The sequence below is a fragment of the Hypomesus transpacificus genome, unplaced genomic scaffold (assembly GCF_021917145.1).
Source record: "Hypomesus transpacificus isolate Combined female unplaced genomic scaffold, fHypTra1 scaffold_204, whole genome shotgun sequence".
In the NCBI taxonomy this organism is placed as follows: Eukaryota; Metazoa; Chordata; class Actinopteri; order Osmeriformes; family Osmeridae; genus Hypomesus; species Hypomesus transpacificus.
The window spans coordinates 189698-204985 of NW_025813745.1; the positions used below are offsets into that span (position 1 = coordinate 189698).

Below are 15288 nucleotides of genomic sequence, written 5' to 3' on the forward strand. Positions count from 1 at the left end.
GCTGTTTAGTAGCGCTCCCTCTGGCCGTCTTGCTGATTAGACCAAAACATCCTCCTAATAACCTTAACAAGAACATGGCCCCAGGACGCTATGCACGCCTCCTCCGAGACGCGGAGAAGAGCTGAGGGCTAACTCATCCTCCTCGGCCCTCAAAGTCACCCTGCAGTCTCCTTCCTCTAAACTTGGCACTGTCCTTTCATTTCAAACAGTCTTCCCCCCCCCCTCCTTTCTTCCCATCCTTCTCCTTCACTCCCCCGTTATCGATTTAGCAACATTGGGGGGGGGCTCGGTTTTTCATGGAATTGGGTTGGTTACGGTTCAAGTGTCCTGCTACTTTCGGTTGCTCACCAGCAGTAATATCTGGAGAAACAATGCTGACCCAGGAGGTTGAGGCCATTTAGAGGGGAGGAATGAGATGAGAACAAAATCCTTTATGATTATGCTCGAGGCATGGGGTTGTTTTTCCTCTTCTTGGTTTACTTCTACAGAACACTTTACATTTCCTTACCCTCTTCGCCTCTTATTGACAGTACACAAGGGGCAAAAACAGCTAGGTTAAATTTAGTAACCCTTATCTACTACATGACCCATGCTCTTCGAAATCTCTTCTTTGCAAGCTCAGCAACCGCAATTGGAGAGAGAGGGGTGCTAACATTATGGGTGATGCATTTTTGTTAATTATCTTTTTGAATTATATCAGTAAATAAGCAATATGAGTTTATAGTCTATTGTAATACAACACCCCTAAATTGGGGCGCCCTCTAGAGCCGGACATGGGGAGTGGAGGGAGAGACCCGCACGGTGACGTAGAGGGAAAAGTGAGTCAGGGCTGTCATGTGAAAAGCCGAAGAGTCAGTCACTTCGATAGCAGCAACCAGGAAGCCAAAGGTTATTATTAGGACTGAACGGCTCAAACAGCCAGTAAGTTATTATAGGTTTTATTTAGAGGTTTTCATTTAATAATTTTTTTCGACCAAGCGCCATGGCATCCCTTTTCAAGAAGAAGACTGTTGACGGTAAGTTTGTTTCGACAAGGATTTCAAAGCTCAACTTAGCTGAATTTTCTCTTGTCAAGTCACTAACGTTCAATGATACGGCCAGTTATACCAGTTTGGTTCCTTTTTTGAATGTAGCACAGTACACACGTGTTGGTATTCGTATTAGGCTACGTTGTACAAGACTACAAAGTATTGTCGGAGTTAAATAGAAAGGAGCTTAACTGAATTAAACAAGTTATATTTAACTTGACTGGACGGAAGTAAATAGGTAAACTTATTTTAAGTAGTCAGTGATGGTATTTTCTTAGCTGACCAACAGCCGACTGTTGAGCAGTATGATCATTGGACGGCTGTTTGGTGTCAGAATATTGTTAAAATATTTTTAAACAGAAACGGCTGGTCATTTTTGTTTACATAATTCGCCTACACCATAATGCACAGAGGCTCACATGATTACTTAGTTATTCACCGTGTTGTGTGTAACAGCCATGTCAGTCGCCCTGTGTAGATAGAAGGACAACCGTTATACAAGAGTTAGTAGCAGGCATGTTGAAAATCCTGACTGTATGTTCATTGAGAATGAATAAAATTGATTTAAGTTTCACTTGATGCATTTTTATATTCTCAAAGCTCACACTACACTCATTGCTCTCACTGAAATGTGTGTGTGTACATGTGTGAGAGAGAGAATGTGTGTCATCACAGGTGCCATTCTAATGAGGTGATCTAGAAATGCAGGTTAGTCAGAGCCCTAAAGATGAAGTTATCACTGAACCTTTAGGGCCATGTGATTAGGTGCCCAATTAGATTTCAAATTACCTACATTCTTCTACACCCAAGCCTACCTAAGAGACCATTTAATCAGGCTTTAAAGTAAACCTTCCATTTTACCAATGCCAGCTATCAAAGCATTTTTTCAATTAAAACATAACAAACATAACATCTGATTCTGAAAAGTAAAAACGTTACTTAAATTCAAGTTCAAAATGTGTGAAATTAGCTTTGACTACCCATACAAGTCTATGTTTGAATGATTTTGGTGACCAGAAGATCCATGACTACTGGCCCAACCACATTTATTTAGGCATAAATGTAGACCTGTTACTTTCTGTACAGTTCTCGCTACTCACTAGACATCTCAAGCGTCCTGATGGCGGTCTCCTCTCTCGTTCACTCCTCCTACTCCTCTTTCTTGTTGTCTGTCGGGGGGTCGTGTGCCCGGCGTTGGCCCGTGTCGGCGTGGCGTGCCATGATGTCGTATCCTGTGGTTGGGCGTGTGCTGGTGGCATAAGGGGGGTGCGATCTCAGTTATTTGTAGGACTATCTCCCTCCCTCTCGTGCACGTTGTCGATACGTCACCATCTACGTGTGTACGCTTGGCTCCCACAGGTGGCCCTCTAATACAGGCCTTTGAGTTTTGAGGATTTGGAAGGGCAGGGAATTTCTGACCGACCATTGGTTTTTAATGGTTTTGTTAACTTTTTGACTTTGATCTGACTAGTTTAGTAATTTATTTCTTTTTTTCTATTCAATTTTTTTATAATTTACATTCATGTTAGACTTACTTTGTCTGTCCTTTTTCTAATATAGAAAGACAAAATGTATATGAGCCTTTTTGGTCCCTATTTCCTTCAGTTTATTTAAAATGTATAACTATAGATTACACAATAAAAGGTTGTACAGACACTTAAACGGTTTTACAGCTTAATTTTGGACTGTAAGTGAATGCCAGTTTCAGCACTCTGAGACACTTTGGTCCTCGTTTGAAAAAGATCAAAACTTGTCTGTAGTTGACAGCGAAGCTATGGGCCCACTGGACTGTGGAGGGAATCTGAGTAAAGAGCCTTAGAGAACGGCTTAGGAAATGGATGGTGGGATGTAGCTTACAACTTGTGCTAGGCTGTGTGTGTGCGTGTGTGTCTGTGGTTCTCTGTGTGTGTGTTTGTCCTTTTGGAGGGTTTTGGCTCAGTCACGGGCGGATGACGGTGTCGGGGAGCATGTCATCTGTGGCACATCCTGGGTGGGACACCTCGCTGCAGGCGCCTTGTATATGGGTGGCCTCCTGTATGTTGTCCACCCCACTCATAAATCATGCCTGGGTGCCTGACCAAGGGGCATACCATGTTTATGCATGTGTATTCAGGTTTTTCATATTATTGCAAATGTATTATTGAGGTACAATATTGATTCAAATGTGTAGTTGCTGTTGTGGTCTTTGTATACTCTTGAATACAAAGTGCCATCTCTCTCGGCGCACAAAAATCCAACAGAACAGACTAACTGTTCTCTTTGCAGATGACTGTGATTTTTTGGTATTTGAAGCACGGATGTGTGCTTGTGTATGTAATTCAGACACACACACACACACACATACACAGGGTAGTCATGGATAGTGATGGAGCGGGGAGGCTTAAGATTCCTGTTTCAGCCCTGTGAATAAGGCATGCATGCAGCCTTTGTCCCAGCCTGGTGTTGCCGTCCCCGGCTCCCATGCCTTCAGAGGACTCTGCCTTGGCAGGCTGTCGAGTGCCGTCAGACTGGGGCTTAGGTTTTATGATTCTGGAGGACGCTGGTGATTATAAACACTCATTTCCCACTCTCACTCAGAAAGAGACGTTGGCTGATAATTGACTAATCGATCACTTATGCAGTCCTCCACGCTCGCTCACCAGCTCCCTCCCTCTTCTTCTCTCTCAGAAGTTGTCAAGGACGCTCTCTCACTCCCTCTCTCTCTCTCTCTCTCTCTCTCTCTCTCTCTCTCTCTCTCTCCTTCTCTCTCAGACGTTATCAAGGAGCAGACGAAGGAACTGCGCGGCACGCAGAGACAAATCACCAGAGACAGAACCGCTCTGGAGAGACAGGAGAAGCAAATGGTGAGACACACTGAAGTTAAACCGACAGGCCTCTCAACCTCTTAGTAACACACCGAGGGTTGCCTACTAGAATATCTAGAATAAGAATATGTTAGGTAAAAAACGGTAGGTTTTCAGCCTTTTTGGTCAATATGTTTTTCGGGTTTTCCTGCCTTGTTCTTATGCATGAAATGTCTGTATATTCACGTTGGAATATTCTTAATAAGGATCCAAATAAATTACTACTACCTATCATTTAGATTACTCCTGATTGCATCAAAAGTGTGTTATTGACCTCAGGCCGTCCTCCCTACCGCTCTGACTACCTCCTACTTCTCCTCCCTTCCCCTGCCAGTGATCATACAAGCGATTGGCTAATGGCTGTAATTGAAAACTCCGGATTGGGGCAGGTACAATAGCTGCAGGGGAGACCTCACACTCACTCTGTGTGAACAACAGAAAAGAACATTTCCCCTCTATTTCCCCCTTTTACAGACAAATTAAAAGAAGAGGCGTGGGTCTTTATGTTGTTTTAAGTAAACATCAGACAGGGCATAATGACCTCCCTGGGGAGTTCTGTCTCATTCCTCATTAATATTTCTACTAATTAATCTCGTTTTTTGCTTTGTTGCTGGTCTAGATCAAATTATAATTCGGTGAGAAATGGAAATGACCCACATTATATCAGATCAGAGAGAGTGCGAATGCCGGGGGTTGTAGCATGTGCGTCCCAAAAACAATGCAGTATTTTATTTGGTGGAAATCGGATCCGTATGTTAATCGCTTCCACGTATCCAGGCAACTCATTAGTGTGTACTGGGAAAGTCATACACTTGGAACATGCTCAGGCCTGTTTTCTCCTCAACATCAGTCAGTGTTATAGACATAGGACATCACCACAGCGGATGCAGCATAATCCATATCACTATGTCTTCATTGTTCAGTAGAGATGTCAAGAGCTGAGGGTTTGACATACGGCGGTTTGTCTGTAATGCTTCTGAGGCTGATGGAATGACTCCGTCTGCCAGCAACGGATGACTCGATTCCTGCGACAGCGCTACTATTTATCCTTCAGCCTCGGTCTGTGTGTGCCTCTTCTTATCGAACTACGTCTGCCTCTGCCTCAGGGTCGGCCTCCTTTTGTAACCCCGGCCTCTTGTTGACAGGGCTGTAGATTAGCAGTAATCAGCTCTCCTCAGCACCAGTCCATCCACTGATCTGACACTGTCTGATACCTTTGATTTGTAGCTGCTGACACACGTTTTACAGCATCATTGTCTATAAGGTGCATCGTCTATAATCTCGGCTTCCTTGACTTTGTCTTTGTCCGCCTATCGTTCATGTCCATCGTCACTGTTCTGCTGAGCCAGGCAGAACTGGCTAATGCTAAACTGATGCACCTGAGTTTGTGTGCGTTTAAAATGTGCCTGTTCAGCTCTTAAGTGTAGCCTGGATTTGACTACCAGTCAGCAGGACCACTTAGTGCTGAGAACAGACAGGGACAATGAGCTTCACAATGAGCTCTCTCCTAATGGCCGCTTAACCTGTTATCAGCCATCTCTCTCACAAGCACACACGCACACATGCACACACCGAACAGCTGTATTCCTGTAATATAGATCATTAATAAATGATTCTGTGGACAATGGCCTGCTCCTTCAAACAAATAGTCCTACGTAATGTGAGGGAGGACAACCTAGGCCTGGCTAGCTTTCAACAACCTGGAGCCACAGTGGGATCCCTAGGGATGCTCAAACACACACACACACACAATACACACACACACAATACAGGCTATGTGTGCGAGAAGCCCCTCAGGGCAAGTCTCTATTTTTGCTTGTTTACTAATACAAAGGACGGGTTGCTTGCTTGTAGGTATCTATACCTCTGACTGACTATTTACAATTTGCATGTGCAAAAACAGTCCCAGGGGAAGCTTCCGGAGTTTGTTTGTGTACAATGGCTCTGTGTATTTATGTGCATGCTTTTTTGTCTTCCAGGGCACTAAACGATATGAAAATGGCAATTTCATGTGTAGGGTGTGCCTGTATATGGCATCACTGCTTTTTCCTAATCACCCCATCTCGCAGGAGATGGAGATAAAGAAGATGGCCAAGAGCGGGAACCGGGAGGCCTGTAAGATCCTGGCCAAGCAGCTGGTTCAGCTGAGGAAGCAGAAGAACAGGACCTATGCTGTCAGTTCAAAGGTCACCTCCATGTCCACGCAGACAAAGGTCATGAACTCCCAGATGAAGATGGCAGGAGCCATGTCCACCACTGCCAAGGTACGGTACAGTCGGCCTACAAACACCAACTCCCGTAAAGGGAAAGACTTCAAGTATGGTTTCGTAACTAACCAACTGTAAAGCTTGTTAGTTTCATATTCAACCTAAAATTGTACAGTGCATTAGTGCTTTGGAAGTTTTTTGTTGTTGTTGAAAATGGGGTCAAAACAGACCCAGTAACCTAGTTTCAAAGATCCTTCAAAACACGGTAGTTCAAAGGATTCCCCTGCATGTTTAATTAGTTTGGAGTCCATTGGCTTTTTAAGTGTGAAGGCTTTGTCTGCACCATGCCCCCCTCAGCAACTTCTGTTAGTGAGTAAGTCATTTATCTCATATTTACCTGTTTGGGATTTTTAGCAGACATGACACACTTCAGATATCGTACTTTGTACATTTCAACAATTACTGTCCCAGTCATGAGATTATGGCTTTATGCATTGGCCCATTTAAGCTGTTTTGTGCTCTGTTTGTGAACAAGTTAGATCTGTGAAATATTTATCAATATTTCAGGGTTTGCTATGAATGTATTAATGGGGAATCTGTTTGACACTGTGGAACCGGATTTGAATCTATGGTTTATTAAACATTGACACTTATCTAACAGGGAGGTCAGTGGTAATTAGGCCTGCATCTAATGGGCTGTGATGAGTGAAAGGAAATACTTTTGTACCATGCGTTTGTTTGCGTGCGTGTGTGCGTGCCCACCCAGTGTCTGTGCGTGTTTACATTTAGTCATTTAGCAGACGCTCTTATCCAGAGTGATTTGTGTTCATGACTGGAAGCAGCCCCCATATCCTCTCCATTGCACTACTAGGATGAAGCCCATCCTGTTCTTTCTAGCCTTGCTATGAGCCTCCGAATAATGGGAACCAGTTCTTGAAACCTGTTTTTGGAAATATATGCTAATAGCAGCTAATTAGATGTTGTGTACGTCCTGGTTGTTTTAGACTCGACAGTGAAAGTAGGTCAGGCTTGTTTCAACATTGCTCAGTATGAACCGTCAGGGTAGAAGGTAGTGTGTGTGTGTGTGTGTGTGTGTGTCTGTTCTATAGTACAGCCTGCAAGTTGCTGTTCAAGATACAAAAGTGTATAGTTATAAAAACCTTCAAAAGTGCAGTTGTAGGACCCTGCTGTAATAAAGCCTGTCAGGTCATCAGGTGAATCAGGCCATCCCAGGTCTCACTGCTGTTCTGGGTGTTTAGACGATGCAGGCGGTGAATAAGAAGATGGATCCTCAGAAGACCCTCCAGACCATGCAGAACTTCCAGAAGGAAAACATGAAGATGGGCATGACAGAGGAAATGAGTAAGACCTGACAGGATCCTTTGTTTAAAAGATGCACCATGGTATCTTTCAAAAAGATGTTCAAACATTCAAATGTGACAGTGAGTTCAGTGTTTGCCTGAAAGGTGTTTGACCTCTCAGATAAGCCTTGTTGAGATCAATTATCTCGCTCTCTCTCTCTCTCTCTCTCTCTCTCTCTCTCTCTCTCTCTCCCCCTCTGTCTCTCTCTCTTTCTCTCTCTCTCCCCCTCTGTCTCTCACTCTCTCTCTCTCTCTCTCTCCCCCTCTGTCTCTCTCTCCCCCTCCCTCCCCAGTCAATGACACCCTAGATGACATCTTCGATGAATCGGGCGATGAGGAGGAATCCCAGGACATTGTCAGCCAGGTCCTGGATGAGATTGGCATTGAGATCTCAGGAAAGGTACATCCGTCAGCATTGCAGGATTCAGCCTGCCTCTCTTATCAGGCTCTGCCACAGAGTGTGGGAGAGACAGTGAGCGCACACGCGCCTCCAGCTCCATCTGGTGGAGGTCTGCTTCCCCCTAGAGGTCAACGTGCGCTAATACAACACCTCGATCGGAAAACATTTGGAGTTAACTGCCGCTGTCTGGCTCGTGTTCACGCCTAGGGATAACGAGTGTAACATAAAAGCCTCCGTGTGTGTTTAGTTAATGTCCTCTTGGTTGTCGAGTGCAGTGCCGTGTGTTAATGGGTTTATTCTGGTGTTCCAGATGGTGAGAGCCCCAGCAGCGGGAAAAAGCCTTCCCAGCACCGCCTCCCCAAAACGAGCCACCATCTCAGACGACGAGATCGAGAGGCAGCTCCGGGCGTTGGGTGTAGACTAACACACGTACACACACACCCACACAGACACACACCTACAGTACACACACACACACACACACACCCTTGGCCATCCGTCTGTGCGGCACACTCATAGGCGCCTCAGAGTGGGGGCATGAAACAGCTGATTTGATCAATGAAGGAATGCCATGGTGCGATGACCTAAAGCTGAAGGAGAGAAAGACGACGGGAATGGGTGCTCAGCCCTCAGCAGATCTGACCGGGAGCGGACATCTGTGTTTTACCCTCACACACCCTCATGGCCTCTGTGTGTGGCCGATGGACACGTGTTTTGGTGTACTTACTATGGTTCACTCCTGGTTAAATCAGACTGATATGACATGACGTGTATCTCTATGGGCTACGTGATCACTATGTTTACATGATCTGCATGGAGTCTCAACTGGTCTCTGCTAGAGCCCTGTGTGAACCCACCGTTTCTAAGTGAACGATCTGTTGTGCGAAAGGGGGGAGGAGACAATGTAATCATGTTTGTTCTCTATGCTCGGACATCTCTAGGTACATTACCATAGGTCCCAGTGGGGCCAGATTGTCTAACTGTGATATGAACCCAAGGACTAGGGTAAGGGCTGGAGTTTTCTCACAACTTGTGTGCATGAGGATCTTTTAAAAGTAGGCAACCAAACTGCGTAGTGATATGATATACCACACACGTGGGGGTCAGACGAATAGATGCAGTTTATGGATGTTTGAAACAGTAATTAAACACTAATTAAACTAACCATCATAGGCTTGAAAATGACAGTTACCTTTTATAACAAGCTTTTTTTTCTTCTACTGAGGTTTTGATCGAAGGTCAGAATAATTGGATATGTCTTCATGATTAGTTTTTGTGATGTTGACTAAACATGCGACTGCTTGTCTGAGTCTGTACTGGTGTTGCTCTTTCGACTGCTGTGCAGTTAGTCTGTTTTCTTTACTGCTGTACACGCATACACACTCTCACACACATGCACACACACACACCATGCTTCTGAGACACTATGCATATCACTGTCCCAGATTCCGTTTCTCTGCCAATAAGAATGAGTCCCTTTTTTCCTGCCTGTGCTTTTATGGATGTTTTTTTTATTTTTATGTAAAAGGGTACATATTGATCAGACTTTGGTGATCTGCACACAGTATCTTTTAATGTATGCCCTTTTGGACTTGATTACGGTGCAGTTCTCCTCACTGGAAGTTTGAATTACTTTGATCTTCTAAAACATGTATGTATAGTGTTGTATGTACCTACTATGTCATTGTACAGTAGCTGTTTGGGGTTGATGCCTTTTATAATGAATAAAATCTCTTCCTGTATGATATCTGGCTGTCTGGCCATGTTTCTGTGATATGTGTAACTTAAGTATACCTTAAATAAGTCATTTTGACACCCCCACACACACACACACACACACATATCTGCTGGTTGTATTTACTGACTTACTAAGCATCCGTAGTCATGTTAACTACAGCGGCAGAACTATACAGTATTGCTCATGTCACCAGTTGCTATCTACAAATAACTCTTTTCTCTTCCTGGAAGCCCAATTGTCTTTCTCTCTCTGCCTCTCCCTCTCCATGGCTCCTCTTTAAGGTCCTCCTATTTCACTCCACAGCACTGCCGGGCTCATTTCAATCAGGGACCATGAATCTCTAGTGGGTCTCTGGTTATCCATGTTCTTTCCAGCTCAGCCCATAGAGATGGAGAAGGGGAGCCCACATCCCAGGTCCCCTAACCACCTGACCTCAGCTCCAACCCCCAGGTGTCAGCCCCCAACCTCCCCCCCCCTATCTCCTGCCTCTCGCAGTATCTACCTCCCCTGTGGCATCCTGGAAGTTCTCCCCTCAAAGGTACCACACCAGCTGCACCCACCGTGTCCCAACCCCTTCATGCTCAGCTGTGTTTCTTACAAACAGGAGCAGATGTGTGTGTATTTCAGACCATAAACCCCCTATATTACCCTACAGACACAATGTGCTTGAATAGAACACTGATATACTGTCATGGTCATCCCCGATAGGGGTCTGTGGAGATGGGAAACCCTCCTCTGATGCCTTTATGATTCCCATGTGACATTCCTGATCCGTGCATAAAGCTAAGATGATGTGCTGTTCCTATGTATTTATTCATACAAACACATAAAGCCATCTGTTAACATGACAGTTTGAACCATTCCACCACAAAAGAGCAGGGATTACCGGTACATGGATTTGGATTTCTTAAATCTGTCTCCACACAGAGATCTCGCTTTGTGGTTTCATTGCTATCCTTGACAAGTGAAAATATGACATGTACAAATAACCACATTATTTTCGCAGGTCAGTCGTCAATTTGTTCCTCAGTTCCATTTATCGTACCTCAGATGAAAATGTGATGTGTTGTAATGTCACAATTTTCTTATGAATATTGAATCATACATTCTAATACGGCGAGAGGCCTATTTGTGGGTCAGTATAATGCAAATCTGTATTTGAACAAGACGACAGTCATATCCAGCACACAAATCAGGTCATCCCAAGCCTCAGACTCCTGTTCACATGCGCTACTTTCTCCCCAAAATACACCACAACAGACATTTATAACAAAATATGCATACCGTACAGGGATTGTGAACATTTCATAGTAGGTTTAAAATACAACAACATCGTATATTAATTCTCATAAAAAGATTGTCATAATACATTAAATAAATAGCAGAGAGCCCTTGCGATAAATGTCAATCTGTATTACAAGATGTGGAACACTTTTTAAAAAATCTTGGCAGTTGTAGTTCATTCAGTGTTAGACAAGCACCACAAGGTATTGGCATGAAGTGAATGTTCCTACCCTAGCTTGTGTCTGATCATGTCACATGTAGACAGATACAGTCTACAGCAGTACTTCATCATTCCTGGATGAGCCACCTGTCCGGAGTGGCATATGTTTACCTGCAGGTGGCGCTCTCCTTGGTCAGGTAGGAGCTGTGGTGTAGACTGGTCTTCACACGCTTCTCCCGTTGCCGACGATTGCAGAACCACACTCGCACCACCTCCTTCTCCAGGTGGAGCCCCTCGGCGATGCGCACAATCTCCTGGGAGGAAGGTTTGCTCTTCTCCCCAAAACTCCTTTCCAATGCCTCCTTCGCCCCCAGGCTAGAGAAGAAAAGCGGAGGGACATGCTAAGAAAACGAGGGCAACATACTGCATTTGGTGGTTATTGTTCTTTTGTCGTTCTTGAAAAGAAGCTCACCTGATGGTGGTTCTTCTTTTTCTCTTGCGTTCGTTCATGCCCATTTTCTCATTAAAGAGGGCTGTTAGAAAAACAGTGTCACATGAACAAAATCTCCCACCTACCATCCCTGGTTAAATCAAGTCAGAGTTCGATAACGGACATTTTCGACAACTCACCCCCTGCCTGCTCCGCCTCGTCCAGCCACTTAGCCAGAATGGCCTTCAACTTGCAGGCATTCTTAAAGCTCAGCTGCAGGTTCTCAAAGCGACAGATGGTCGTCTGACTGAACTCTGAGCCATGCACGGAAGCCAGAGCCTCACCTACATTAGTTTGGGTGTACCCTGTGAACAACACACACCCATTCCGACACTCATAAAGACAAGGCGTGTGTGAGCAGCGTGCGGCACCCCATTCCTCCATTCGTCAACCTGAACCGGCGACTCACCCAATTTGATTCTGCGCAGCTTGAAGTCATTGGCGAATCTCTCCAGTTCTCGTATCTGGGGAGAGTCCATATCGGGGGGCTCCTCGGGGGGCCTGTTCCTCCGACGGGGGTCTGGCTTCATCTCCCCCATGGACAGTTCTTCAGAGAGCAGGGAGGGGGGAAGCGAGGAGAAATTGTGGCTCAGGGCACACGAGCCCCCACCCAGGCTATGGTCTGGAAACTTGTACAGGCAGGGAGTCAGGGAACCTGGAGATGGTGGAGCAGAGAGAGGACCATGTGATGCCTGTTACTGACAGCAGAGGGAGGCAGGGCTGTGTGGTTGTAAAAAAAGGATTATACATCCAACATGCTGTGTACAGTGCATGATTTTCAGGGATTCCTTAGTGTGTGTGCGTGTGTGACTGTGTGCACCTTGCAGTGTGTTTGCTCCGTTGACCATGTTGGGGTGTGGGACGCTGCAGGTCTGCAGGATACGAGTTTGGGAAATACTGGCAGACAGCATCTCCTGAGCTGCACAGGGAAACATGTTCCTCATCGTTAGTCCTCCTGATCTTCATCATTGTTATCGTCATCCTCATTAGCGTCAGCAGCATTGACCTAGTTAGGAATCCACGGCATCATCACACTAATCGTCCTCCTCCTTTTCATCATCATGATCATTATCATCATCCTCACTCACCTGCCATCATGCCGTAGGTGGTCTGCTGGTTGCCATAGTGACAGGGGGTCATGGGGTAGTGCAGGCCTGGGGGGGCGCTGCTAAGGGCGTTTCCGAGGGCGGAGGTGGCGAGATGCATGTGAGAGCGCTTTGAGGACTGGACCAGAGACAGACCAGAAGGCTCTGGGTGAACAGACACACTCTCATAAAACTGCCACTGCCATGGACCACAAGAATGCATCTTATATTCAACAGGCCTTTTCATTCCCCCGTCACAGTAACCAGTTTTATTAATGTGTGCCGTGTGCCAGTTTGTTTAGCGAATTCAATGTCAAACAAAATCACCGAAAATAGAGACATTATCGGTATCAGCAGATGCTGGGGCTCTGTAGACGCTAGCACACGTTAAATCCACACACATGCAGAACACAACCGCCACTTTAGCAATCAAACGTGTGACACCAATAGCACACCCACTTCAGCAATCAACCAAACTACTAAAACAGCTTGACGAAAATTGGCAGATTAATTAGAATCATTCTCATTTACCTGAATGCAAGACAGTTATTCTCCATGCCTGAGACCCTTCAGCCCACATTTGATTGAATTAAAAAGCTGTCACTAGCACTAATTGTGTCTGGATGGGTGACACATGACCCATCAAATGACTCCTACGGTCACATCAAAACTTAACAGCGAGGCACCACTCGCGTCAGGATATCAGTCAAAATAACAAGCGTGCCTATTAGTTAACGTACAAGCAAGGATGTGTCGAAACCACCCAGGGTGTCTCAGAACTGGGGTTCAGTGGAACATCAGTGTCCCAAAGGTGCAGAGGAGCTCAGGGCTTGATGATGGGGAGAAGAGGAGTAAAGGTCAAGGTTAGGGGTCAGAGGTTACCTGTGGAGACCATGTTGTGGGTGTGGGACGTGGTCGGCGTGCAGTCACCGGCGGAGGCGTGATGCATGAGCAGTGGCAGACCGGAGTCTCCCACCAGCGTGGTGAAGGCGTCCGTACTGAACGCCTGGCACGACATCCTTCTCAGCCGGCACCTGGTACACCCTCTGAACTGCTGTGGGAACTCTTACCGGGGCAGGTACACTTCCCCCCGTGTCACTGTTTCAAGGTGATCCCACTCAGGGTCTTCTCTGCTGGGCCAAGCTTGGATGACTCTCATCAAAAACGGTGCGCAGCTGTTTTCTTTCCACGTCACCTGCCTCTCCGAAAGCGGTCTTCCAGTCCAGTCTCTCTCAGGTGCTCCAGGCCGTTTTCTCTTCCCCTGGAGCGGTCTCTCCCAGTGGTCTCTTGCTCTTGGACTGGTCTTTCCCAGGTGGACGAGTGTCTCTGCTGCTCTCTGGCCCGTCCCTCTGAAAAGCCCACCTGTGCAACACCCCTCCTGTTTAGTGCAGGTATTTATACTCCGCCCCTCTCTCCAACCCCCCTCCTCTCCAGCTTGAACCCCCCCCACCCCCACCACCCCTGCCCCCTCCCAACTCATCCATGTTAATTCCCCTCCACCCAAACTCCGCTTGGGAGCCGTGGTCAAATCAAAGCAGCTCTCCTCCGTCCCCTTACCTCTAAATGGGTGAGGCCAGGATTAAAGGTACAGGAGAAGAGAGAAACCTGACCCCCCCCCCCCTCACTTTCTTCGCTGTCTCTCCCTCTTTCTCTACCTCTCATCTCTTTCTTTCTCTTCTCCGGTCTCCCTCGCTGCTCACCTGAAACAGGACGTGTGGCATGACAAGAGCTAAGACGTCGTCCACGTACACCCCGACATAAAAGAACCGTGTCCATCTGTTATTATGCTATCGTGTGAGAACATACACATGCACACGCTATTTGTTAGGATATACTACAAAACAGGTTTGAATACTTTTGAACTGACAGGTTTCCAACATGTACATGTTCCAGAAAGCACCAAGACAAGCACCGGCAATCTTGACAGAAACATTTCTTTTGAAATGTTGAAGGTGTGAAGGTTTGCTCCTCCTCTCTGCCGTGAATGACCTGTCGTGTCTCTGGCTGAAGGTGGAGTATTTCCCTGTTGTTATCGCCAAGCCATCTGGCCTGCCAAAATTACACACGGATCTGTGGAGGAAGAGGCTGCTGTTGTAGCAGTTGTGAGTCAGTGGCCTGCTAGCATTATGCTGCCGTTGAGCAGTATTGTGAGATGGCTCTATTGGCTCTATATAGACAACAGAACTCTTCATTGGAAATAAGGGATAATCTGGAGCAGGCGGCCGGCATGTGCCACTGTGATTGTTTCAGTGTTTGTTTGTGACTCTGCTTGACCTCTGATGAGGCTGGCTTAAATAAGAAACTAGGTAGGTGGGCAGCAGGTGGCAAAACCTGAGAGGTGCCGTCGGCATGACCCGACTTGAAAAAACTAATGAAACAGCTCTGTATCATCAGAACATATATAGACAAAAAGAATGTAAGAACCTTTCCTTCCCTCGCCTCCTAATTCTCCTTTCCCTTTATAAACTCCGATATTCAAATCTGTTTATATTCACAGTAGCTTAGTAAAACTGGGTTACATTTGGAATCTTGAACATCGGTTCACAGTCAGATGTTGTTTTCTTTCAATGGTGACCTACATGTACAGTGCCCTCCAAAAGTATTGGAACAGTGAGGCGAATTCCTTTATTTTTGCTGTAGACTGAAAACATTTGGGCTTGACATCAAATAATGAACGTGAGACCAGAGATCA

At 45.9% G+C, this 15288-nt stretch overlaps 2 protein-coding genes across 3 annotated transcripts; one reads left to right on the forward strand and one right to left on the reverse strand.

Annotated features, from left to right (window-relative positions):
- Positions 1-827: 827 nt before the first annotated feature.
- chmp2ba (charged multivesicular body protein 2Ba) lies at positions 828-9586 on the forward strand. Its single transcript, XM_047013827.1, has 6 exons — positions 828-1016; positions 3780-3871; positions 5941-6135; positions 7338-7440; positions 7733-7839; positions 8150-9586. The coding sequence occupies exons 1-6, from the start codon at positions 983-985 to the stop codon at positions 8261-8263; spliced, it is 645 nt and encodes a 214-aa protein (XP_046869783.1). The 5' UTR covers positions 828-982; the 3' UTR covers positions 8264-9586.
- Positions 9587-11188: 1602 nt separating this feature from the next.
- Positions 11189-13614, reverse strand: pou1f1 (POU class 1 homeobox 1). Of its 2 annotated transcripts, none has more exons than XM_047013825.1 (6): positions 13479-13614; positions 12600-12665; positions 11921-12166; positions 11652-11816; positions 11494-11554; positions 11189-11396 (listed from the first exon to the last, which is right to left on the reverse strand). In XM_047013825.1, exons 1-6 carry the CDS (start codon positions 13612-13614, stop codon positions 11189-11191), a joined length of 882 nt encoding a protein of 293 aa, XP_046869781.1. The 2 variants fall into 2 exon arrangements, with proteins under 2 accessions (XP_046869781.1, XP_046869780.1); XM_047013824.1 differs by having other exon boundaries at positions 12600-12761.
- Positions 13615-15288: the final 1674 nt, after the last annotated feature.